Genomic DNA, 27,939 nt, shown 5'->3' on the forward strand with positions numbered 1-27,939 from the left:
CATTCTCCAATATAACGCCTGCCGACTGGACCACATCTTAGGCTGGATACAAGCAAAGGAAAAATCCAGAGCTGGACAGGTGGAATGAAATCACAAACTTTATTTTCTTCTAGAAAGGGGGAGAAGCGTTTCATGGTGTCCCACTTTGTCAAAAGCCTACTGCCAGTGTTACACACAATGTTAAAATAAAGTACATCTTACCAGCTGATAAATATCAGCTGAGAGCACCCAATTAGAACAATGTATAACACGGGTGCATCACTACTCATGAAACAAGGGGTTAACATTAACCCCTGAGATACATGTATTTTGCATAGAGACAAATTCTAAAATGTATAATAATCATAAATATATATCATTTGCATGAAACTCAGGATATATAACGTCTCATGATGTGTGTATAATGATACCAAAAAATTGTGTTGGCTAACAAAGAAAAACAAAAGAGCCAAAAAGCACAGTTGCCACAGTGTGAACAGCAGCCAAATAATGGAACCTTGACATGTTCAGAACATTTCAAGTTCCATGGATCCAAAGTTTGTTGTCTGGTTGTCTACTTCCCAAAACAAAAATCCCAAAACTCTCTCTATTCAAAAGTTTTCTGTGATCATTTTGGCAAGAAAACTTTTTCAATGCCCTGTATTTCCAGACTGGCGGTATCACCTCTGTGACACTCTCTGAAGTGTCACGTGAGAGATGACACTCCCACAGCATTGTTGGGGATATCAGAAATGTGTCTTCTCACACGGGACTTCAGAGAATTAACTGTACAACCCACGTACTGTTTTTTGCAGTGGTACAGGCTTCTAAGTATACAACTCCCCTTGTGTCACAGTTGATAACATTCTTGTGGGCATATTTTTTAGCTGTACTATACTAAATAAATTCAGAAGTTCTAGTCATATATGTACAGGTAATACAACGTGTTTTAGCACATTTATAGTTACCCTTGCAAGTTAACCAATGAGAAGCTGTAGGCTGCGAGGAATTAAATTCACTGGGGGAAAGAAATACCTAAAGTGGAAGCTTTTTTTGGATACACAGTTTACACCTTCATTCACTATCGGTTTAAAAATAATATCTTGTTCTAGGATAGGAATATAGTGTTGTGCAATTAGTTTATTTGCATGAACTGTCTACTGTACGATGTGATAAAAAAGGTTTTATTGTCGTTTTCTTAGCACATGTCTGATGTTCTGTTGTAAGAAATTCGATCCTGTCGGTTTAAAGACAGGGCTCTGGTCTTAGCCCTTTCTATATTTTGTTTATAATAGCCCCGTTGGAGAAGACGGTCTGAGAGTTTTTTTGCTCCATTGTTAAATGTATTTATATCAGAATAATTCCTTCTCAGTCTATGAAATTCTCCATATGGAATATTATTGGTTACATGTTTTGGATGACATGATTTTTTCTACAAAACAGTGTTACCAGCTATTGGTTTTCTGTACGGTTTGACCACTACAGATCTGTCTTGGCTGGTGAGTATCACGACAAGAAAGGGAATTTCGTTGGATCCAATAACATGACAACAAAACTAAAATTCATAGCATTGTAATTTAAATACTCAATGAAAGCATCATATTCCATCTTTTCACCTTTCCAGATTATTACCAAAGCATCAATGTAATGCCCTACCCAGTGCAAAGACGGACATAAAAATATTTGCAAACAAGGGAGACTATTTCGCCCCCATAGAGGCCCCCCTCGTTTGCAAAGAGAATTGTCCGTCAAACAAAAAAAAATTATTGGTGAGTAAAAACTCCACCGCCATAAACAAAAATTCCTTTAGTGAAGGTGAATATGTGCTGTGATAATCCAAAAAATACCTTAATCCGGACAGGCCCTCTCCCATCGGAATGGAAGAGTAAAGGGCAGTGACATCATACGTGCCCCATTTGGGGTCGTCTGTCCAAGATAGGATGTCAAGAATACCCAAGAGGTGTTTAGTGTCTCCGATGAAAGATGGAGTAATTTTAGTGAGAGGTTGCATATAGCCATCCACCCATTCACCCAATCTTTCCCCATACGAGCCTATCCCCGCTACTATGGGGCGGGGGAAAACCCCCTTATACCCCTTGGGCAACGTATGGAAGATAGGGGTGACTGGGTGGTGTACATATAGATACTCCGCAGTTCTCTGGTCTAAGACCCAATAGCATGTCTTTCCGTTAAACATTTCATTTTATTTTGAATGGTATTAAATGGGATCAGAAGTAAATTTTCTATATGTAGTCACGTCATTAAGTAACTCCTCATTAATTTTTTTGTATAAATCTGCATTGAGTAGGACCACGGAACTACGTTTTTGCAATACAGATCCAGTATCAGGTTTTTGATGAAAAATGGATTCCTCACAACCGGACTAAACTGTATCAAAACAAGTGTACAAATTTGAACCCATATACGGTTAAAAACCTTATATAGTTAGAAAAATTATGTCCGGTTGCTTCCGTTTCTTAAGAAAAACTGTATACGTTTTTAACTTTTCACTCCATTATGAATAAAATGTCACTTGTTTGATTGAAATTCCAAGAAAAAAAACTTTCGGTGTACACTGCGCATGAGCAAAGTAAAAAAACTTAAGGTGAAAACTGGATGGAACCGTTCGCACATACGGTTCTGTACGGTTCCCATTGACTCATGTTAAAAAATATGTATATGTTTCCATACGGTTCTTCACCCAGACCAAAAACCATGGTAGGCGATGGTTTTGGGTACGGGAAAAAAACGGACACAACCGGATGCATCGTTTGGCATACGGTTTTCAATGGAGAGTCAATGCATACAGTTTTCAATACGGTTCAGTACGGTTTTCAAATTGAAAATGTATACGGGAACTGTATTGCAAAAATGTGGTGTGAACCCAGCCTTACTCATGACAGGTTCCCTTTAAGGGTGTTTGACAAAATCCATGCACAAATCCACACACTTGCTTACAAAACAACCCTATCCAGTATGGATCTGATCTTCAGTCAGGATTTTAACAGAGCCCAAGTATACTAAAAATAAGGAGGATCATTGCAAACCATATAGAAATGGCAACCTTGACCCTTGCCCATACTCTGACCTTGTCCACTATAATCTGGCCTCTAATGTAAATTTTATGAACAAAAAAAAAAACTTTGTGCAAAGCTCATTTGTGCTAAAAACTGCAACTTTTTTGCTGGTTTGCATTGTTTACAATGGGTAGGTTTAGTGAGCAAGAGGCATGGTCTATAGCAGCTCCTAGCACTGAGTAGATTTCAGTTTGGAGCGCACAGACTGTCACCAATGTACCATAGTTATTACAATGCCAGTCTCTCTCTGTAAAATTGGTGCATGTAAAATCGGGTGCTTTCACAGTCATGGCCCTATGAAAATGAATGCTAAAGTTTAGGTGTTACCTACAGACTCTTTCAGAACAAGATAGTGTTGAACAAGACAGATGGAGCCATGTCGGTCCCTGTAGACTACTCTTCCATTTAGCTTGAAGTAGTTTTTACTTGAATGTCCAGCTTTTTTCATGGAACATACATTGGTATCTTATTGTAGTGTAATGATATTTCTACTCTGAAAGGACCGCACTATAGTATGTATATAAATATGAATAATCCTTTAGCTCTAAGTAACAGAAGCCAAGCTGCTGTGATAGACCAGATTTTATATGGGTTATTTTAATGTCGTCCATTGGGTTTCTGGTAGGTGACAGAAAGGATGGACAAAAAGATTGTGCTACGTTTGTTGTCAAAAATACTGGAATGGCCGATGAACCCCCAATAGAAGTTCCTAACGCAGATTATCTTCCATAGCAATGTACAATATAGCACAAGACAGAAGTGAGGACGTGATAAGATAATACAAGCTTACAAGAGATACACAGAATATATATATTGTATATTATATATATACTTAACCAACATGTTTATGCATACTGGTCTTACTGATCTGCAAAAACTCTACTTACATCTCAGCTTGTCCTTACGACATGAACTAATGTTCTCCTCATCCATATGCCCTCCCATGGGGCGGAAGTAAGACATAATGATGAGGAATTGCTCAAAGTTAATTTCACTTTCATACCCTTCAGATCCTGTCCGTAGGTTCCTGCAAAAGAAAGGACAGGACTTTCTATGATAAGTCGCACAAAGCGATGCGTCACAATGAGGGCACAATAGGACAATATAAAATCCAGCTCAATTAGGAGAGCGAATACATTTGGAACATGCTCTTGTTTATTTTGAGGCCTCTGGAACTAGGCCTTTCCTGGCTAAACTGCAACTTGGGAGCTCTGGTACATTAATAATTTGGGTCAAAGCCACTTCTAAATGAAGTAAGAAGCTAATGGAAATTATTTTATTCTACAGTGCCAGGACATGACTGAGTGACATCACAAGTTACTAATCTATAGTTAATATTGTTATTATTGTTGATGTATATAAAGTATGTGAACAACGGAATTACATCCATTAATCTCAAGACAATCTGACAGTATGATGGTGGAAAAAAAAAAAAAAGGTACTAAGATTCTCAGATATTTTGGCAGCATAATAGCGACAAGTAATCAGCGGAGGAATATTTATACTACTAGAATAGTAGTGCTCTTATAGTCTCCACACAGATTATAGCCCATGGCAATGTGGACAATGTATGCCGAATGGATTTGAATGGGTTGACATCAGGCCCAGATCTCCAGTGCTGCAGTCTTAACACATGACTCAATTGGCACGCGATGTCTTCCCCATCTCTAAGCACAAAACATATTGTAAATGTTTCTCTTTGTTTAACAAATAGTTCCACCAGTCTCTTCCTATCCATCTTATGACTTTCCAACCAAAAATAAATAAATAAAATATTTAGGGTCTATTCACACATATTTGATGCACAGGATTTGAAGCTGTGTTCAGTCATTTAGTTTACATTGAACTCTGCAGTATAAAATCTGAAGCTTCAAATCCTGCACATGAAATATGTTTCATGTGAATTCACCCTAAGGGTAGGATCACACACAGCACAGACGCAACATATAAGATGCTGCGGATGAACTGCTGGCAGTTGCAGAGCAAGCTTCCTGTAGCTCTGTATGTCCATTCATAGCAGCAGATTTCCCTGTGGCAGTCACAAGCTGACACACAAAGCTACCCGGCAGTGCATCCGCAGCGTCAAATCTGCTGCAGATGCGCTGTGTGTGACCCTACTCTTACAGTATATTCCAAGGTTTCCCAACCAGTGTGCTTAAATAAGGAAAAAGTTTGATAGTCTCAACTGGCAGGCAGGAGGTGCTCAAGCCCACATGCGGTTGTGCATATATACTGGGGGAGCAGATCCTGTCCTTGTAGTCTGTTGCTAAGGGTGATCCCCAGCATAAAAACGCATACGGTGGGGGATGCCTGCAACAGACTACAAGTGCCACATTAACATCATACACCAGATAAGCGGTGCAGATGTGTAACAATTAGAATAATAACATACAGGGATTAGGTACACAACTGTGGTAGATGTGACAATGAAATTGGCTAACCCTCAACACTGATGTTAAAATTTAGACATTAGCCAGTATATCCTTACATGAAGGACATACCTTAGTCTGCACACCAACACCAAGGTTTCTCAAGTGGCATGGGACCTAGCACTAACCTACCTGTGCCTGATAACCAAACCAGGGGCCAGTGGGCAATTACGGCAGCATTAGGTCCGACTCACAGCTTGCTCCCAGTTACCTCCAGTGTGAACTGGGCACACATACAATGGGAGGAGGGAGGCAGGCTATAAGCCCCACCCAAGTCTCAACTGGCAGGAAGGAGGTGCTGAACCCCCTAATTGATGTGTGGGCTCAGGTATGTCCTTCATATAAAGGATATACTGGCTAATGTCTCAATTTTAACATCAGTGTTGAGGGTTAGCCAATGTCATTGTTACATCTACCACAGTAGTGCACCTAATCCCTGTATGTTATTCTTCTAATTGTTACACATCCACACCGCTTATCTGGTGTAGGATGTTAATGTGGCACTTGTAGTCTGTTGCCGGCATCCCCCACTGTATGCATTTTTATGCTGGGGATCACCCTTAGCAACAGACTACAAGGGTAGGATCTGCTCCCCCAGTATATATGCACAACCGCATGTGGGGTTGAGCACCTCCTGCCTGCCAGTTGAGACTCTCTCTCTTTTTTGTTATTTAAGTCTAATACTTGGAGATGTAAAACTCCACATTTTATGCACCTTTATTACCACTCTAGGCTGCATTCAGGTTCACCTGTGAGGCCGGCATGCATACTCAGCCACTTGGGTGGGGCTTATAGCCTGCCTCCCTCCTCCCATTGTATGTGTGCCCAGTCCACACTGGAGGTAACTGGGAGCAAGCTGTGAGTCGGACCTAATGCTGCCGTTATTGCCCACTGGCCCCTGGTTTTGCTTATCAGGCACAGGTTGGTTAGTGCTAGGTCTCTTGCCACTTGAGAAACCCTGCCGTTGGTGTGCGGGCTCAGGTATGTCCTTCATATAAGGATATACTGGCTAATGTCTCAATTTTAACATCAGTGTTGAGGGTTAGCCAATGTCATTGTTACATCTACCACAGTAGTGCACCTAATCCCTGTATGTTACCAACCAGTATGCTCACAGCTTTTGCCAAACTACAACTCCTATCATGCCCAGACAGCCTTTGGTTGGGAAACATTGGTGTATTCACTTATACCAGCACTGTGCTGTTCACTTAAAAACGTATGTTTTTACCACCCTAAATTGCCTCTGTATTTCAATATGGTTCTTGGCCAAAATAGATATGCCCCAGTAACTGTGAATACAGCCTTAGGATAGGATCACACACAGCGCATGTTTCTTATGTAGACTCATGTTTAGGCTCTTGGTAGGGTATGGATTGATGCTTTGGTCATACAGTATAAGGATAGGGTCACACACAGTGCATCCGCAGCATATTTTACGCTGGGGATGCGCTGAGGGCAGTCGGTCTGCCGTCCCTCTGTGACTGCCTCAGCACATCGGCAGTGTCAAATATGCTGCGGATGAACTCTGTGCACTCTTATACTGTATGACCAAAGCATCAACCCATACCCTACCAAGAGACTAAACATAAATCTACTATTAGCATGTAAATATGTTTACATAGGAATGCCAAAAATCTGACACACATTAGAAGAACATGGCAGTAGATATAGAATTTGTTATTTTCATGGCTAAAAAGTACTTTACATGCATGCCTCTTAAACTTACCTTCTGTCAAAAAAAGCTTTTTTTATTTTCTCCCTAATAGGATTCTGCGTCAAGTCTGGAACTTTTTCGAAATCTCTTATACTAAAAAAAGAAGGTAGAAAATGTAAATATCATCTTCTGTTTATTGTGATATACATATTATATTATTATATACATATACAATATATACTAAACACTAGTGTTGCTTGCGAATATTCGCAATGCGAATTTTATTCGCAAATATCACATATTCGCGTATTCGTTTTTTTTATTTTTTCACAGTACACATCACAGTGATCATCCCTCTCTGCTTCCAGCTTGTGTGGTGTAAAGAAGGCTCAAATACTACTATGCGAGACTGGCGTACGAATTTTTGCTTATGCAAATTTCTGCATATGATGATTTTCGCATATGATAATTTTCGCATATGCGAAAATAAACGCGAATATTACGAATATGCAAATTTAGCGAATATATGACAAATATTCGTCCATATATTCGCGAAATATCGTGAATTCGAATATGGTCTATGCCGCTCAACACTACTAAACACGGCAGCATGTACAAAAAGGCTCCTTTAAGGGAGGGGGAACATAAGACTATCTCTTGCTATATACCCTCTGTATGTTATATATAACCATAAAAATACATATAGTGTAGCATTTAGTACTTGCCATATAATAATACTAGATGGGTAAATAAATGAATTGGCCCCCTAATACAGGAATGCTATAAGCCAATGTAGACTCCTAAAAATGGAATATATACCAAAAGGAAAGACGGAGCTACTCAAAGAGTATAATAAATGACAATGTCTTTATTGAATTACAACATGAATAAAATACATTATAAAGGAGGAAAAAGGGCAGCATACCCGGGACTATGATGTACTGAGCAACAGAAAATAATAAAAGGTGCAAATACAATAATGGGTCTTATGACTGAATGCATAGGGGGAAGTCAATAATATGCAAAGTCACTGGTAAGTGTACTGGGCAGTATAAAGCAGCATAAAGTGCATGTGCATTAACCAAAACTATATATAATGAACCATGTGCGGAGTTACTAGTAATTAACTGGCCAGTATACAATACAATGTAGAAGTTAAAGTGCAAACAATTCCATATATGGACAATGCATACTATATAATGTATATACATGTAACAGCAATACAGACCACAATAGCAGTAATGTGGAGTAAGGAGTCCCAGAATGCCGCCACCCCAACACGTGTTTTGGTCCAACGACCTTCATCGGGGGGGGGGGGGGCCTTCGTCCGGATGAAGGTCCTTGGACCGAAACACGTGTTGGGGTGGCGGCATTCTGGGACTCCTTATTCCACATTACTGCTATTGTGGTCTGTATTGCTGTTACATGTATTCACCTTATATAGTATGCATTGTCCATATATGGAATTTTTTGCACTTTAACTTCTACATTGTATTGTATACTGGCCAGTTAATTACTAGTAACTCCGCACATGGTTCATTATATCTTTGGTTTTGGCTACTGCACATGCACTTTATGCTGCTTTATACTGCCCAGTACACTTACCAGTGACTTTGCATATTATTGACTTCCCCCTATGCATTCAGTCATAAGACCCATTATTGTATTTGCACCTTTTATTATTCTTTGCTGCTAAGTACATCATAGTCCCGGTTATGCTGCCCTTTTCTGATGTCCATTTTCCTCCTTTTTAATGTATTTTATTCATGTTGTAATTCAATAAAGACATTGGCCCTGTATTTCCACTGTATTTACTAAGGTTTCCCTACATTTTCCACTTTCCCTACATTTTCCTCTTTTTTTTTTACACATGCTCTGATCTGTAGGGTTTTTCTCAGCTCAAATCCACCACATTTTCTGTGGAAACCTTAGTAAATATGTTGGATTTTTGTGAAAATGTTGGGAACACGCCCCTTTTCTGAGATCACACCCCTTTTCCCGGCGGCCACGACAGATTCTTGCATTAGTAAATGAGGGCCATTGTCATTTATTATACTCTTTGAGTAGCTCCGTTTTTCCTTTTGGTATAGATACACAATATATAGTGTAGAGTGTACATTTACAGTGGTGGCTCCCTACCACTGTAAGTAGCGCTCAATGCTCTAACGACCCGGACTACAAAACATTCCCCAGGTGATGGCAGTTCACCATGGAAAACCAACTAGTCCGGTACAGGCATCAATATCTTTATATACAGCATTGTCAGCATGTTTATCTAAGTGACGAGTTGTTGTAAATTTTACACCCGTCTTTGTACCAATACTATGTTAAGATTAACTATACACCATACTGTAGATAACATATTTGCCCGATTGACGCTAGGGCCCGTTGACAAGGACAGACTCGAACAGTGGCAAATATTGCATACTAGTGAAACAGACTCTGGTAATTGCATTTAGCCCATTTCTGGGCCTGAGATACTGTACCAATGCTATTCCCCTGAGGAAACTGTCGTATACAGTGGAAACACGTTGGGTTGCACTACTTTGGTACTTATATTGTTTAATTACTTTTTAATGGGTCACAAATTTTGTTGGTGGTGTTTTTTTTAAATGAACCATTAAAAGTTATATTTTAGAGCACTTCCCTTGGAATATATTCCCCCGCATGATTTTAGTAACATATATTTCCCATAGACTTGTATGGGACTTTAAACAAAAATCCTGACCCTGGCAAATGGGGGTGAGTAAGGGTAAAATTACCTATCCTATGTTTGTTGTTGACATATATACGGTAAGTAACATGTGTACCAAGTTTCATGTTAATATTTTTAGCCGTTTGGAAGTGATGCTGGAACTTACACACACACACACACACACACACACATTGAGTTTTATATATATATATATATAGATTGCAGAGGCATGCATCTTCACAGAGCCATAAAGACATCTAGGAGTCTTCACTTTCTATTTATTAATTTGTAAATTCTTGTATTAAGCATAAGAATGTCAAGAACTTTAGTTCAACAAATATTCCAAGAATGATAACAGTATAAGCTCAATAGCAGTGGTAAGCAAAATACTGCAATCTTAAAAGGGAAACTGACAGCTAATTCACCCGCACTAAACCCAATACACAGGGGAAATAGTGCATGTGAACCAGATTACAACGGGGTATCATTAACCCAGATCCAGAGTCCAGTTTTGGAAATACCCATTGAATAAGCCACCATTGCTAATAGCTGACTTTGCGCAATGGAGGTGGGACCCGGAATGCTTGGTATGCTGGCTCCCACCTCTATTGCACAAATCTGGCTATTTGCAATGGAGGCCAATAACACGAGTATCTCCGGAACCGGACCATGGATCTGAGTAAGTGATAGCTCGGTGTAATCCCATTCACCAACACTATAACTATGTGTATCGGGTTTACAGCGGGTGAACCGGCTGTCAGTATATGAGTAGATTAAAATTCCACTACTCAGAATAGCATTATCAATATACTAGCCCAAAGTTAAACTAGTGGGGATTTGTCTGGACATAAAATAAAACCTAAAGAACATTAAAGGCTATGGACACCCTTTTGTACTGATTTTCTTTTAATCATCATTTTTTTCTTAATGAAAAATAAAGCAAATTGCAACTAAGAGAAAAAAAATTGTAAATGTATTAGACCATCTTTATACTCTCTCTGTGTTTAGAGATAACAGCAGATAGGTGGATGGAGTTATACCTAAGCTCACAGTGTGGACAGGAGACAGGGAAACCTTGGAGGACAGATCATTCAGGCAACCACTTTGTATTATAGTAATATGAATGATGATAATATTGGCTCCTTATATATTGATGCAAATTGTCTTAGCTATGTTAACTATGAATATTACATTTTTTATTAACCTTATTAGTGATGCCACTGTGGAGGATGAGGTGGTGGAGTAATGTATGGGAAGATGGAGTTAAACAGGTTGGCCTGTGTTATGCGCTTGCCCCCTAGACTAAAATTGTCCAGCCGGCCCTTGTCCTTATGGTTCTATGAATGGCGCAGTATGGAGCAGCAATACAAAGAAATTATCTAAAAAAAAAAGATTTCTAAATTTTTGGAAACTTTATTTAGATATGTCTCCAAAGTAATATTAAATAAGAAATGCATAATTCATAAAAGGCTTTTAAAATAGCTGCAAGCTTCCTTGTGGAAGTGAATAGGTTACTGTGTGCTGTGTGAAATCAGTATTTGCTGGATCTCTGAACACACTGCTAATGAGCGCACCAAGGGAACAAGGAAGATGATTGAAATAATTAACAAACTAATGATGATCGCCCAATCCTTATAATGAGATGTCATTTGTTAAACATATGAGAACAGAAAAATATGCCCTAGACAAAATAGCTAAAAATCCTAGCATATGTATTCCCATGTTGTGGTCATATATGGTCAATCTTACCATTTGACCACATTGTGAGAATACATCAAAAGGCACTGTATCTAACACAAGTAATTGATGGTAGAAGAAGTCACAATGGAAGGTATGGATGTGTTTCCCCACCAATGTAATTACCCATGAATCACTCATTGTCTTCAGCCTGAATAAAAGCATAAGGGTGTGGCCACTCCAGTAAAATTGTGCAGCCATTGGCACATAAGGCTGACTGCTTGTGTGGCCTCACCCCAAGTAAGACTTCTTTGGTTGTTTTAGTGCAACGTGGAACAGGATTAGAAAATTATAGACGCTAAGTAAATCAAACACACACACACATATTATATATATATATATATATATATATATATATATATATATATATATATATCATGACAAACAACATGTACGTAGCAAAGGCTCCAGCAACAAAGATTACATTGGACAGTGGATGATAGTTGTGAATTACCTCATACACGTCTGTCCAGAATATCCTTCACCAGTGGACAAATCAACCAGCATGGAAATTAATATAGCCTCTTACTATGTGTATTTCTTCAGCAAAATAATAGTCTATGATACACAATAAATTAATGTCAATGCAAGCAGGACTGGCCAAAGTGAGTGGGACTCGCCCCAGCAGCAAATACCAGGGTATCGAAGTGTTTGGCAGCTGGATTTCATCATGCCCAATACCTTTATTTCCAGAGAGATATTGCAATGCCAGAGGCCATTATATGTATATTTGAACTGGCTTAATGTAGAGATGGTACAAGGTAAGTTAAGTAAAGTAAATGTAAGCAAATCTCCAGGGCCGGATGGACTACACCCAAGAGTTCTTAGAGAGGTAAGTTCAGTAATATCTGTACCCTTGTTCATGATATTTAGAGATTCTTTGGTGTCTGGTATTGTGCCAAGGGACTGGCGCAAGGCTAATGTGGTACCAATCTTCAAGAAGGGCTCTAGGTATTCGCCAGGCAATTATAGACCGGTAAGTCTAACGTGCATTGTGGGTAAATTGTTTGAAGGACTTATAAGGGATTACATACAGGAATACATAGGGGATAATTGTATTATAAGTGATAACCAGCATGGGTTTACTAAGGATAGAAGTTGTCAAACCAATCTAATTTGCTTTTATGAAGAGGTGAGTAGAAGCCTTGACAGAGGAATGGCTGTAGATATAGTGTTTCTGGATTTTGCCAAAGCGTTTGATACTGTCCCTCACAGACGTCTGACAGGTAAGTTAAGGTCTTTGGGCTTGGAAACTTTAGTTTGTAACTGGATTGAACACTGGCTCATGGATCGTACCTAGAGAGTGGTGGTCAATGATTCGTACTCTGATTGGTCCCCGGTTATTAGTGGTGTACCCCAAGGTTCAGTACTGGGCCCACTGTTTTTAATTTTTTTTATCAATGATATAGAGGATGGCATTAACAGCTCTGTTTCTATCTTTGCAGATGACACCAAGCTTTGTAGCACAGTACAGTCTATAGAGGATGTGTATAAGTTACAAGATGGCTTGGATAGACTAAGTGTCTGGGCATCCACTTGGCAAATGAGGTTCAATGTGGATAAATGTAAAGTTATGCATCTGGGTACTAATAACATGCATGCATTGTATGTCTTAGGGGGGGATTAAACTGGCAGAGTCACTGGTAGAGAAGGATCTGGGTGTACTTGTAGATCACAGACTACAGAATAGCATGCAATGTCAGGCTGCTGCTTCCAAAGCCGGCAGGATATTGTCATGTATAAAAAGAGGCATGGACTCAAGGGACAGGGACATAATACTCCCCCTTTATAAAGCATTGGTACGGCCTCACCTGGAATACGCTGTTCAGTTTTGGTCGCCTGTTCATAAAAGGGACACTGCGGAGTTGGAAAGGGTGCAGAGACGCGCGACTAAACTAATATGGGGCATGGAACATCTTAGCTATGAGGAGCGATTAAAGGAGTTACAATTGTTTAGTCTTGAGAAGAGACATTTAAGGGGGGATATGATAAACTTATATAAGTATATAAATGGTCCATACAAAAAATATGGAGAAAAACTGTTCCAGGTTAAACCCCCCAAAGGACGAGGGGGCACTCCCTCCGTCTGGAGGAGAAAAGGTTTAGTCTAAAGGGGCGACACGCCTTCTTTACCGTGAGGACTGTGAATTTATGGAACAGTCTACCTCAGGAACTGGTCACAGCAGGAACAATTAACAGCTTTAAAACAGGGTTAGATACATTCCTGGAACAAAATAACATTAATGCTTATGCAGAATTATAAAACTACATCCCTTCCCCTTATCCCCTTACACCCTTCACTTCAATTCCCTGGTTGGACTTGATGGACGTATGTCTTTTTTCAACCATACTAACTATGTAACTATGTAATATACATTGGTTAAAAAATACATATTTTTGTCCCTGCAGCTATTGTCTATGTGTCTCTGTAAAGAGACCAAATACGGACATGTGGGAAGGACAAGCAGGGCTCTGTGCACTGAGGACAAGCAGGGCTCTGTGCACTGAGGACAAGCAGGGCTCTGTGCACTGAGGACAAGCAGGGCTCTGTGCACTGAGGACAAGCAGGGCTCTGTGCACTGAGGACAAGCAGGGCTCTGTGCACTGAGGACAAGCAGGGCTCTGTGCACTGAGGACAAGCAGGGCTCTGTGCACTGAGGACAAGCAGGGCTCTGTGCACTGAGGACAAGCAGGGCTCTGTGCACTGAGGACAAGCAGGGCTCTGTGCACTGAGGACAAGCAGGGCTCTGTGCACTGAGGACAAGCAGGGCTCTGTGCACTGAGGACAAGCAGGGCTCTGTGCACTGAGGACAAGCAGGGCTCTGTGCACTGAGGACAAGCAGGGCTCTGTGCACTGAGGACAAGCAGGGCTCTGTGCACTGAGGACAAGCAGGGCTCTGTGCACTGAGGACAAGCAGGGCTCTGTGCACTGAGGACAAGCAGGGCTCTGTGCACTGAGGACAAGCAGGGCTCTGTGCACTGAGGACAAGCAGGGCTCTGTGCACTGAGGACAAGCAGGGCTCTGTGCACTGAGGACAAGCAGGGCTCTGTGCACTGAGGACAAGCAGGGCTCTGTGCACTGAGGACAAGCAGGGCTCTGTGCACTGAGGACAAGCAGGGCTCTGTGTACTGAGGACAAGCAGGGCTCTGTGTACTGAGGACAAGCAGGGCTCTGTGCACTGAGGACAAGCAGGGCTCTGTGTACTGAGGGCAAGCAGAGCTCTGTGCACTGAGGACAAGCAGGGCTCTGTGCACCGAGGACAAGCAGGGCTCTGTATACTGAGGACAAGCAGGGCTCTGTACACTGAGGACAAGCAGGGCTTTGTGCAGTGCAGCTCTATGACACGCTCCTGTCTCACAAATCAGGATGAAGCCAGCACAGAGCCCTGCCTGTCCTGCCCTCACTTCCTGTATTTGGACTCCTCATAGAGACACACAGGCAATAGCTTCAGGGATAGCATTTTTCACCCAAAAATATACAAATTTTTTAACCAAGGTATATTACAAATGTGCATATAAGGGTATGTTCACATTGCGGAATCTCCGCTCGCTGAATTCACCATTGACGGGTATATAGTGCTCGTGGACTTCCACTCAAAGAATTAACATGTTCTTTCTTTGCACGGAACTATTTCAGCAGTGAAATATTCTGCTGAAATTCCGCAGTGTGAACAAGTCTCGCGGAAGACCCGTTCACACTGGTGGGAATGTTCACTGCGCAGAATTCCACTCACGGAATTCAGCTCACGGAATTCCACGGGAATTCCGCAGTGTGAACACACCCTAATAGTTTTATGTACATTATATCAAAAGTTTTTGTTACGATAGGTACACTTTGTCAATTGCTTTGTGAAATGTATGGCTAGCCTGTAGTGTTACAAAGGTTCACTAAGCTTCACTTTAATTCCATTGAGTAAATGCTGTAATGTCACAGCAGTTACCTATTGATACAACGCAGTGGTGATGTCAAAGTCATTTTCCAGACTAAAATCCCCCTGGGATGTCACAACTACGTGCTAAAAAAAAACCTCTGTTCTCATGTCACAACATTTTACCTGAATAAAAACCAATAGTGATGTCACAGTAAAGGTATGTTCACATGGTGGAATTTCCATGCAGATGTAATTTACTGTACACTCATTTTATTCCCACTGCAGAAATTCCACTTTCCACAGAAATGTAAGATTGGTCTTATATTTAAAGTCATTGGGGCTACTCCGGTGAAAACATTTATTTTTTATTTTTTATTAATTGGTGCCAGAAAGGTAAACAGATTTGTTAGTTACTTATATTTAATAATCTTAATCCTTTCAGTACTCATTAGATGCTTTATGCTACAGAGAAAGTTATTTTCTTTTTGAATTTCCACAGTGCTCTCTGCTGACACCTCTGTCCATGTCAGGAACTATCCAGAGCAGGAGAGGTATGCTATGGGGATTTGCTCCTACTCTGGACAGTTCCTGACATGGACAGAGGTGTCAGCAGAGAACACTGTGGTCAGACAGAAAAGAATTTCAAAAAGAAAAAAACTTTCTCTGGAGTATACAGCAGCTGGTAAGTACTGGAAGGATTAAGATTTTTAAATAGATGTAATTTACAAATCTTTTAAAATTTCTGGCACCAGTTTATTTAAAAACAAATTGTTTTACAGTGGAGTACCCCTTTAACCAAACTTTGCCGAACTGAATTTTTGCTTAACTGCGGAAATTCCACCATGTGAACATACCCTAACTTACCTTATTGAAACCAACTTGTGATGCCACAGAAACCATCCTGTCTGATGTCATAGTAACTTTCTGACTAAAAAGCCCTAGTGAGGTTACAGTAGCTTACCTGCAGATATTTATTAAATCGCTGCCAACCTTATTGAAATACTTTTATGTGTGATCATATAAAATCACAGTTGGTTGGCACAAGTTCATACTCTGGGCCTACAGACATCTATACGTGGATTATGTTGTACTTTACTGTATTTGTAAAAAGGTTTTAACTGAAATAATGTAAAAGTTATGCTTTTAACTGCTATATTATTTTACAGCTGGAATGACCTTTAGATGGCCTTGAATAGGTGCACTTTTATTATAGGTAAGGATTTGTATGCAGTTGCTATGTTTTTCTGTATAGAGTTTTAGGAATACTATGCATAAATTAAAGGGAATGTAACACCTAGATTATTTTCTTTAGTTATTAGAGCCAAATACTTGAACATGCTCTTTTTTATATGTTTATTTTTTGTTTTGTTATTTATTTATTTTGTACATTATTATGGGGGAAGCCATCTAGCCTGAGTAAGCAACATTTAGCGATATTCTTTACAGCAAGCCCCATAGACCTAGGTACAGTTGTCCAGAGCAGACCCTATTCAGTTGTATGGGAGAGGTTTCTCTGCATACTCTGTGAACTGTGCAGTGGTCATTCTGCAGTGAGGAAGGAGGATGAGCTCTGAACATCAACTGTTCTAAATGGTGGTAGATTCTCTTTTATCTATGCACTGATGCCACATTTCATTGTAATCCTGTCTGTGATGATAAGGAGGACACTGCTGGAAAATTATCAGTACAGAACAGGAAGTCTCAGCTTATTTTGAGGCCTAGTGGCCAAAATGAAAACTGCACGAGTTCAAGATTATTATTATTTTTTTTTTTTTATATTATATATATGAAAAATAGGAAACAAAACAAATTTATATATATTAGGGATGTAAGAAAAAAATCGATTCTCGCGATAATCGCGATTTTTCATTTGCCGATACAGAATCGATTCAAAATATTTTTGAATCGATTCTTTTAGGGATGTGGAATTTTTAATAAAACGCACTTTCTCTTACCTGCCAACGAGCCCGCGGAGCTCCGGTACAGGTGTTCGGTCCCCGGGCTGTATTCTTCTTACTTCCTGTTAGTCCGGCACGTCACATGGTGCTTCAGCCTATCACCAGCCGCAGCGATGTCCTGCCTCCGCTGGTGATAGGCTGAAGCTCCATGTGACGTGCCGGACTAACAGGAAGTAAGAAGAATACAGCCCGGGGACCGAACACCTGTACCGGACTGTACCGGAGCTCCGCGGGCTCGTTGGCAGGTAAGAGAAAGTGTGTTTTATTTTATTTTGCAGCCCGCACGGGATAACATGAGAAAAGTGAGCACCGGAGTACTAGATCGCCGCTGTCAAAGCTGACAGCGGCGTCTATTGGGATCTATGAATGCTCCCAGGTGGGCGATATATCGCGATGTATCGTCACCTAGACGGTATCGCGATATATCGCGATATATCGAATCGCCACACTGGTATCGCGATTCGAATCGAATCGCCAAATTCTTGGCGATTCACACCCCTAATATATATATATATATATATATATATATATATATATATATCTAAGTTTAACATAAAAAAAATATTTAATGTATTGATCCAGATCGGCCTATTGAACACATAATGTTAATGTAAACATTTAAGCAATTAATAATTTTTTGATAACACAATCTATAAATACTTAGCAAACTCTATATAAATAAATTAATCCATTCTATAAATACAAGGTCATTCTCAGATACAGAATGTACAGTACAATTAGACTTCATTTCAGTACAGTATTTGCGGTATGGCCCAGCATGTCTACCTGAGGACTGGCTTGTCACCTGTTAGGTAGATAAAGCGCTTGTGTAGATGCTCAATTTGCTCTGCGGAGACTGAAAAGACAAAAGCAAAAGATTAAAGGTTAATATCACATTGTTTAAATATTGTTGTGTCATGAGTTTCTTAGGCATCAGCAGAAACACTATGTCACAATTTTACTATTTCCAATGCCAGCTCAATGAGATGCTCAGTGGGGAGTTGAATCCGTAATGACAAGGCTGGCACACTGCCTAAGTATAATAGAACTGCCTCAGATTTCTTGGCAAGTGCCCAAAAGAATTGCCCTAGAACAGACCGCAAGTATCCGCATCAGTTTGAAAACTTCCTTTTGTCTATTATTTAGGAATGGGAAGAAGTAAACAATGTGAATCAATTAAGCTACAGTATATAACACTAAAGACAAGTAACAATGCTATTTCCATAAAGGTTTTCAGAAAAAGCTGAAAACAACAGAAGATAATAAATGGGTCCTTTGTTTTGGACAATCCCTACTTGTTACAAGGGTCCCCTGAAAATATGTTGATCATAGAGTATGCTCCTGGTAGACCCCCAGTGATCATTGGTGAAACCTGGCTGAAAGTGATTCATTTCCCTGCAGTGCCACCACAGGAAAAAACAAGAATTAGGCTCGGTTTCCGCTTGTGTTTTTTTTTTTTTTTTGCAAAAATTGCCAATAAAAACGCCAAATCAGTGAAAAAAATAAAAAAAATAAAAATAAATAAAAATAAAGGGATGGAGTTAGCTTTTTTTTATTCAATTTTGTAGGTTACCATTTAAAAAAAAAAAAGATGCAGTAGGCATGGGAAAAAATTGTAGGGAACAGATTTTCTATTTTTTAGTACAAAATTGTAAAAAAAAATTTTATGCAGGGAACAAGTTATGTAAGCGGGCCAGGACTTGAAAATGTGCCCGGCAATATTAAAAATGTATTTTTAAAAATAATATATTTTTTATTTTCATTTTATGAATGGGAATTTATACTGTATCTGATTGTAGTAAATCTTAATAAATAATATTTATAAATGAACCTCTTTCCTACAATAAAAAAAATATATGATTTAAAACTACAACAATATTCCCAAATATTAAATCTACACAGTTGTGTTTAGTTACTTACTATGGGGCTATGAAGTATCAAACAGTTATTTTACAGTTATAAAAACATGACTTCTTCCTTCCAGAAACAGTCTGTTATTGGAGTTTAGCCAGATGTATAATCAATTGGAATAAGCTGCAATGCCAAGATCAACCTATGGACAAGAGTGGTGCTGTTTTTGAAAGACAGCAGCCATGCTATACTAGTGACATGCAACCTTGTTTAAGGAACTTACAGGTGGACATATTGGGTGGTGAACATATTGTCTGGCACCCAGCTTTCCCAGAAGCATACATATACCAAACTAATGCTGAATAGAATTCCTTACAACCTGATTCTGTATTAGACAACTTAAAGGGGTATTCCAGGCAAAAAAAAAAATTTTTTTATATATCAACTGGCTCTGGAAAGTTAAACAGATTTGTAAATTACTTCTATTAAAAAATCTTAATCCTTCCAATAGTTATTAGCTTCTGAAGTTTTCTGTCTAACTGCGCAATGATGATGTCACGTCCCGGGAGCTGTGCATGATGGGAGAATATCCCCATAGGAACTGCACAGCTCCCGGGACGAGAGTCATCAGAAAGTAGTTAGACAGAAAACAGCAACTCAACTTCAGAAGCTAATAATTATTAGAAGGATTAAGATTTTTTAATAGAAGTAATTTACAAATCTGTTTAACTTTCCAGAGCCAGTTGATATATAAAAAAAAGTTTTGGCCTGGAATACCCCTTTAAAGACCTATAGATATACACTGCTCAAAAAAATACAGGGAACACTAAGATAACACATCCTAGATCTGAATGAATTAACTAAATCATACAAAATACTTTCATCTTTACATAGTTGAATGTGCTGACAACAAAATCACACAAAAATTATCAATGAAAATCAAATTTATCAACACATGGAGGTCTGGATATGGAGTCACACTCAAAATCAAAGTGGAAAACCACACTACAGGCTGATCTAACTTTGATGTAATGTCCTTAAAACAAGTCAAAATGAGGCTCAATAGTGTATGTGCCCTCCACATGCCCGTATGACCTCCCTACAATGCCTGGGCATGCTCCTAATGAGGTGGCGGATGGTCTCCTGAGGGATGTCCTCCCAGACCTGGACTAAAGCATCCGCCAACTCCTGGACAGTCTGTGGTACAACGTGACGTTGGTGGATGGAACGAGACATGATGTCACAGATGGGGAACGGGTGGGCCAGTCCATAGCATCAATGCCTTCCTCTTGCAGGAACTGCTGACACACTCCAGCCACATGAGGTCTAGCATTGTTTTGCATTATGAGGAACCCAGGGCCAACCGCACCAGCATATGGTCTCACAAGGGGTCTGAGGATCTCATCTCGGTTCCTAATGGCAGTCAGGCTACCTCTGGCAAGCACAGAAATGCCACCCCACACCATTACTGGCCCACCACCAAACTGGTCATGCTGGAGGATGTTGCAGGAAGCAGTACGTTCTCCACGGAATCTCCAGATTCTGTCACGTCTGTCACATGAGCTCAGTATGAACCTGCTTTCATCTGTCAAGAGCACAGGGCGTCAGTGGTGAATTTGCCAATCTTAGTGTTCTCTGGCAAATGCCAAATGTCCTGCATGGTGTTGGGCTGTAAGCACAACCCCCACCTGTGGACATCGGGCCCTCATACCACCTTAATGGAGTCTGTTTCTGCTGCTGGGTTGTTGCCCTCCCACATCTCCTGATGTACTGGCCTGTCTCCTGGTAGCGCCTCCATGCTCTGGACACTAGCTGACAGACACAGCAAACCTTCTTTCCACAGCTCGAATTGATGTACCATCCTGGATGAGCTGCTCTACCTGAGCCACTTGTGTGGGTTGTAGACTCCATCTCATGCTACCACTAGAGTGAAAGCACCGCCAGCATTCAAAAGCGACCACAACATCAGCCAGGAAGCATAGGAACTGAGAAGTGGTCTGTGGTCATCACCTGCAGAACCACTTTTTTATTGCCTATCATTTCTAATTTCCTATCATTTCCACCTGTTGTCTGTTCCATTTTCACAACAGCATGTGAAATTGATTGTCAATCAGTGTTGCTTCCTGAGTGGACAGTGTGATTTCACAGAAGTGTGATTGACTTGTAGTTACATTGTGTTGTTTAAGTGTTCCCTTTATGTTTTTGAGCAGTGTAGGTAATTTTCCGGGGGAACTTAAATGTTTAAGATATATAGGTCATACATGCTGTAGAAAGCTCTGCTATTTTATATTTTGTATTCTATAGCATTTTGCCACTCCTTCCATTCCTGTTTAAATGCAACAATAAAAGCAGAAATAAAAGTGTCTTGATACTGCTGGAATATTGAGGTCACCATTTTCAGATGCTCATATTATGTAATATCTTTTGCCAATACAAAGCAGAAAGTAGACACATCAGATTTGTTGCGGACATTTTCCACAGCTTATTCCCAGAGATATGCAGGGGAATCCAGAGCAACAAACCTGGGTGAACAATTGGCAACAGAAACGAACATAATGAGGATTTAATGGGGTATTCCAGAGGAAAATAAAGGTTTTCATATCGTTTGGCTCTGACCACAGTGCTCTCTGCTGCCACCTCTGCCTATGTCACGAACTGTCCAGAGCAGGTATAAAACCCAAGTGCAAACCTCTCCTGCTTTGGACAGTTCTTGACATGGAAAGAGGTTGCAGCAGGGAAAACTTGGTTGGATTGGAAAGAACTACATGATTTCCTCTTAGAAATACAGAAGCTGGTAAGCACTGGAAGGGTTGATTTTTTTTTAAAGAGAAGTAATATACAAATCTGCAATTACCGTATTTATCGGCGTATAACACGCATTTTTTAGGCTAAATTTTTTTGCCTAAAGTCTATCTGCGTGTTATACGCCGATAAGCCGCTGCAGTTCAATGATTTAAAGCGGGCACTTTAAATCAATGAACTGCAGCGGCTTTTGCAGGTGCAGAGACCCGCCGTCGCTGCCCGATTCTCTGCCCCTGCCTGTCCTGGGGTCCAGAGACTGCCGGTGCCGCTGCCCCATTGCCTCCCCCATCCCCGGTTTTTCTGACCCCGCACAAGCCCCCAGGAAAGGCAGAGGGAGAGAGGCCGTCGCTGCCTCCTTCTCTCCCCCTGCCTTTCCTGGGGTCTAGAGCCCTGCTGCTGCTTCTCTCCCTCCTGGCTATCGGCGCCACTGCCCCTTCTCTCCCCCTGGCTATCAGCGCCACTGCCCCATTGCCTCCCCCATCCCTGGTTTTATAATTACCTGTTGCCGGGATCGGGTCCGCGCTGCTTCTGGCTCCGGTGTGGCGTCCCCTGCGTCGTTGCTATGCGCTGCGTGGTGCAATGACGAGTGATGTCACGTTGAAGACGTCACTCGTCATTGTGTCTCGCAGCGCATAGCAACGACGCAGGGGACGCCACACCGGAGCCAGAAGCAGTGCGGACCTGACCCCGGCAACAGGTAATTATAAAACCGGGGATGGGGAAGGCAATGGGGCAGCGGTGACGGCAATGGGGCAGCGAAAAGTAGAGGGGGGCTCAACCAAACAGATATAAATGGGGTGCAACTAACAGCGACACTAGAAATGCAATAACACAGAAGAAATAAAGAAATCACTGCATACAAAGTGCACACCCACTAAAGAAATATCACAAATCTGAAAAATTTTATTATACAAGTTTATACCCAAATACCAAAATGAAAAAGGATAGATACGGTAAGTATAGTGAATGGCAGACCACAGACAAAGGAGGAGGAATATAGTGGTGCAAGACAGGACAGCCAGGACCCCACGCATTCCGTCACTCCATAGTGACTTCCTCAGGGGCGTTGTGGTAAGTATGTCCATGTCTCTCTTAAATACAGTTGTTAATTTACGATACCTAACAGGTGGGAGTGTGTTCGTCTGTCCCCAATGGCGGACTCACGCCGATGGCCGGCGTGTACTTCCGCTCCCATCTCTTGTATGGGCACTTACGCCCTGGATGCAGATAAGACGTGCGCATGCGCCGAATGTATACATAGCATTCAGTGCCATTACTCGCAAATTCTCGCGATGCGAGAAGACGTATGCCTATTAATGTATGACCTATTAACGTGATCATATGACCAACCCATGTGACTCTGTATTGAGTCATGCTTGTTGTTCCATACTATTGGCACGTATCTACGTATGCATAAGGGACTACCATTCATGTAGCTGTGGGGAGGTTTGCGCATGCGCCGAATATTTGAACAGCTGGCGCATGCGCCGAACCCTTGAACAGTCGGCACATGCGCTTTGCGGTACTGTACGATACTGGCACTGAACATTGATATGGCTGTGTCTAACATAGCCAGCGCATGCGCATATCATCTGCGCGGCTGGCACATGCGTATACGTCTCCTCGCATCGCAAGAATTCGCGAGTAATGGCACTGAATGCCATGTATACATTCGGCACATGCGTGCATCTTATCTGCATCCTGGGCGGAAGTGCCCATACGAGAGATGGGAGCAGAAGTACACGCCGGCAATCCTGGCTGTCCTGTCCTGCACCACCAAATTCCTGCTCCTTCGTCTGTGGTCTGCCATTCATTATACTTACCGTATCTATCCTTTTTCATTTTGGTATTTGGGTATTTTATATTATGTTAGTATATATTCTCTGATTCATTTTTGTGGGCATCCATACAGGAGCAATTATCATCTGTGTCATTGTGCAGGACAGGGGGGATAGGGGGTTCATGGCCCCTTCCCCAGTTGTGGTTTGCTTACTTTTGTGAGCTTTTAATTGGTTTTAGATGTTCTTGTTGTCTCATCTAATTTCTATGTATATGTTTTGGTTAAAATTAACTTGTATAATAAAGTTTTTCATATTTGTGATATTTCTTTAGTGGGTGTGCACTTTGTATGCAGTGTTTTCTTTCTTTCTTCTGTGTTATTGCAATGGGGCAGCGGTGCCGATAGCCAGGGGTAGAGAAGCGGCGGCAGCAGGGCCCTAGACCCCAGGAAAGGCAGGGGGAGAGAAGCGGGCAGCGACGTCCTCTCTCTCCCCCTGCCTTTCCTGGGGGCTTCTGCGGGGTCAGAAACAGTGTATCGGGGTATAAACATGCACACACACGCACCCTCATTTTACCAAGGATATTTGGGTAAAAAACTTTTTTACCCAAATATCCTTGGTAAAATGAGGGTGTGTGTTATAGGCCGGTGCGTGATATACCCCGATAAATACGATATGTATCCTCAATATAAACTGAAATTATTTGGATTTGTTTTAAGCATATGGACAAGCTTTATGAGCATCTTATCCACATCACTAGCACTATAATATGCTGTAGGTTTTATGCCTGCAAATCCAGATGGAAAAACGGCAGCATACCTGCTCCATGTCACCCTCCCCTTCCCTTTTGTAGTGTCATATAACTAATGTTTTAGCTACGATACCTATTAAAATTGAAGTGTATGATGGCCATGGCACTGTCTGAAGTTTGGAAGTTTTGTCGAAAATATCATCTCCAGTCCATACTGTAATGGCAAAATTCTCAAGTTTCCAGATCCAAAAAATATAGTACTGTCTAGTCAGAGGAGAAGAATGCTGATCAAGGACCCTTCTGCATTTAACAATCTCTTCAGTGACCCACTGTTGGAGTTCAGTGCTTTGTGACTGACACATCTCAGTATGCCTTGGGCATAGGGTATCAACAGGTCGTTGGCAAAAAGGTCATGTATTTGCACAGTAAGCCAACCTCTGAAGCCCCTCCATAGTAGAGTTTAAACTAATAATATTGCCATAACCTTCCTTTGTAAGGGACAACTACTCCCCAGCTAGTCTGTATTGCAATCCCCCCTGAGGGCTGCACTAAGACTCCAGTTAAGGGCAGATTATAGGGGGGTTTACCAGAATTTAGGTTATATTTTTTGGTCTTCCTGTGAAGAAGGATTTGGGGCATGTTTCGCTAATAGGGTTATTTCGGAAAATTTGTCAAGAGGCTAAAAAGAGATGTAAAATAGAGGGAAGTATAAGGAATACGATGTTATGGGATAATATAGATTTTGTACACTTTCAACTATTAGGGAGTGATTTTTGGAAAGGTAAAGGGGTTAAATATGTTGCACAGATTTTTCAGGATGGAGAGATAAAAAAAATGTAAACACTAAAGGATGAGTTTGGTTTGCTGAATGAACATAAACTCTGGTATATTCAATTATATGAAGCATATATATACACTGATAAGGAGAAATTTAAGGTATGCACACACACGGTGATAGATTATATGAATTCCGAAGGAGGAGGAAAGTTAAAACATACTCCTAAAACATACTCCTTAAGGTTACTCCTTAAAACCGTATCTGCCAACTTCCAGGAAAATAAGAAAAGGAGGTTGGAGGATGTCCTATCTCTGAGGAAGAATGGGAAAGTATACTGTTCATGGCTAAAAAGTGCTCAATTAATAAGAGATCAAATTTTGCAATTGAGAATAGTCTACCATCTATATTATTCACCGTTACAGTTAAAAAAGATGAAGAGTTGGAGTGAGGCAGACTGCCCTAAGTGCGGCGGAGCGGATGCCGATTTGATTAATTTGCTATGGCTATGCCCAAAGGTTAAAGAATTTTGGGGTAAGGGCTTTCAGATTATTGGAAATAAACTCAATTTAGAGAAAGAGTGGTCGGCGACAGAAGTTATTTTAGGTGATTTGAGTAAGGTCAGGAAGGGCCAATAGTTATTAATTCAGATATTTATGTTGGCTAAGGTTGGGATCCTCAGAGGGCTCTTGGGCAATAGATGTCCAAGTGTCACCGAGTGGGAGAAGTTAGTTTTGTAAATCCAAAAGTATGAAGAATGGAGGGCCGTCAGATCTAGGAGAAGATTAAAAACCTTAGATCGACATGGGCGGATTGGGAATATTAAGAATAAATGTAGGACTTTTTTTTTTTCTTCCTCTCTTCTGGTGGCAGGGGTGGGTTAATGCAATATATTGTAATATTCTTCTGTAGACTTTGTTAATTGTAATTAAAAAATTTAATTGTTAAAATAAAAATTATTTAAAATTTGAAAAAAAAAGGGCAGATTATGCTAAATCTAGTGTAAAAGTACTATGGGGGAGATTCATCAAAACGTATGTAGGGGAAGAGTGGTGCAGTTGCCCATAATAACCAATCAGATTGCTTCTTTCATTTTCAGAGGTTTAAAAAAAAAAAAAAAAAAAAAAAAAAAAAAAAGGAAAGGAGTGATCTGATTGTTTTGATTGGGTGGCTGGTAGTAAGCCACCTGTGTTGATAGGGGAAATCATTGTATAGTTAGTGCTTGGACAAGCAGGAATTTATTTTATATTGTGATTGCTTTATTTTTGTTCGCTGAAAAATAAAAACAGGAGAACCCCTTTTTAAACTTTACCTCCATGTCCTTGACAAGTAAAAGGCGAACTACTGTATTTTTTCTGGCTTATACACTTTTTCTGTTATACACTATGGAGTGACCCCCAGGCATGTGGAATTATTTGAGTCAGAAACAGTGTTTTTAAACCTGAGGCATGGATGGAAAATGTGCTAATCCTGCAAGGCATATTAAAAAGGTCATAACATTGCAAGTCCATGTCAATTCTATTTAAGGTCTGTCTTTAAAGTGACTTGAGAGCAACCCTCTGGTTTTACATACATTTTAATTTAACACAGAGACATTTCAGGGACATGGAAAGACTTCTAGAATAAAAGGCCTTTAGTGCTATTCTGGATTACATTTCAACAATCACTCCAATTCTAGCAATTGGTGGATGTTCTGCTCCCAGTAAATGGACTCTCATAGTGCAAATCATTAACATGCCAGATGTAAGCTAAAAAAAAAAAGGGGGGGGGGGGGTCACATTCAGACTGCTGTTGTTCATGCAAATGGAGACATATGAAAAACTTTGATCAGTTAAGATCAGACCCTGCCTGACTGGTACAACTAGATGGGAGAAGTGCGCGCAAATCTTTTCTCTCCCTGCTCTGTGTTACGTGACCAAGACAGTCTCATAATGCAAGTCTATGGGACTGTCTCACTTCCATAGACAGACGCACGCTTCTCTCCTCACTCGTTCTAGTGATCAGTTGGAGTTTTAACTATGAAGCAGAAGGATGGGAGGATCTTCCATTATATGAATGCCTCAGCAAGTCAGTGTGCCACAACTGTACTATAGCTAACTAAAAACTCCAAGGCCACAGAAATGGGGATAAGTTACTTTTCACTGCAGTACCCCATTAAAAATACTGTAATTTTCCTGTGCTGGCTCATTCTAAAGTCAGGCTTGGCTTGTGTATACAGTGCATCATTCCGGATGACAACCGCCAAAATCAAATGATTTATCAAAGTTTCAGCAGGTCCAAGTATTAAATGATGGCTGAACGTGTTGACATCAGCCCTTTTAAAAAGCTTTAGAACTAAGTTGTATCCTATGTAAATGGGAAGTTTAAAAGACAACATCATTCTGTACAGAGCAACATCAGGACGATGAACAGCTTTGGATATGCCCTGGGATAACCTAAATTCAATCTAAATTAAGTACTCAGCATTTTATGTATATCTAAACAGTGAATTTTATTGCCCTCCCATAGACATGAATGGAGGATGCGTGACATCATGAGGGGGCGTGGCGTGACATCACGTCTCCAGTCCCGGAAAAACAGT

The 27,939-nt window shown here is 40.6% G+C and overlaps 1 protein-coding gene across 1 annotated transcript in view; it reads right to left on the reverse strand.

The window, feature by feature from the left end:
* The window catches only part of TESC (tescalcin), a 73,669-nt gene that overhangs the window by 22,606 nt on the left and 23,124 nt on the right, over positions 1-27,939 (reverse strand). Inside the window, exons 2-4 of the mRNA XM_056536883.1 lie at positions 18,188-18,257; positions 7,212-7,292; positions 3,944-4,083 (exon numbers count right to left, since the gene is read on the reverse strand). Of these exons, the coding sequence (XP_056392858.1) occupies positions 3,944-4,083; positions 7,212-7,292; positions 18,188-18,257 (291 nt within the window). The remainder of the gene's footprint in view (positions 1-3,943; positions 4,084-7,211; positions 7,293-18,187; positions 18,258-27,939) is intronic.

This window comes from Hyla sarda, chromosome 1, assembly GCF_029499605.1.
Source record: "Hyla sarda isolate aHylSar1 chromosome 1, aHylSar1.hap1, whole genome shotgun sequence".
NCBI lineage: Eukaryota > Metazoa > Chordata > Amphibia > Anura > Hylidae > Hyla > Hyla sarda.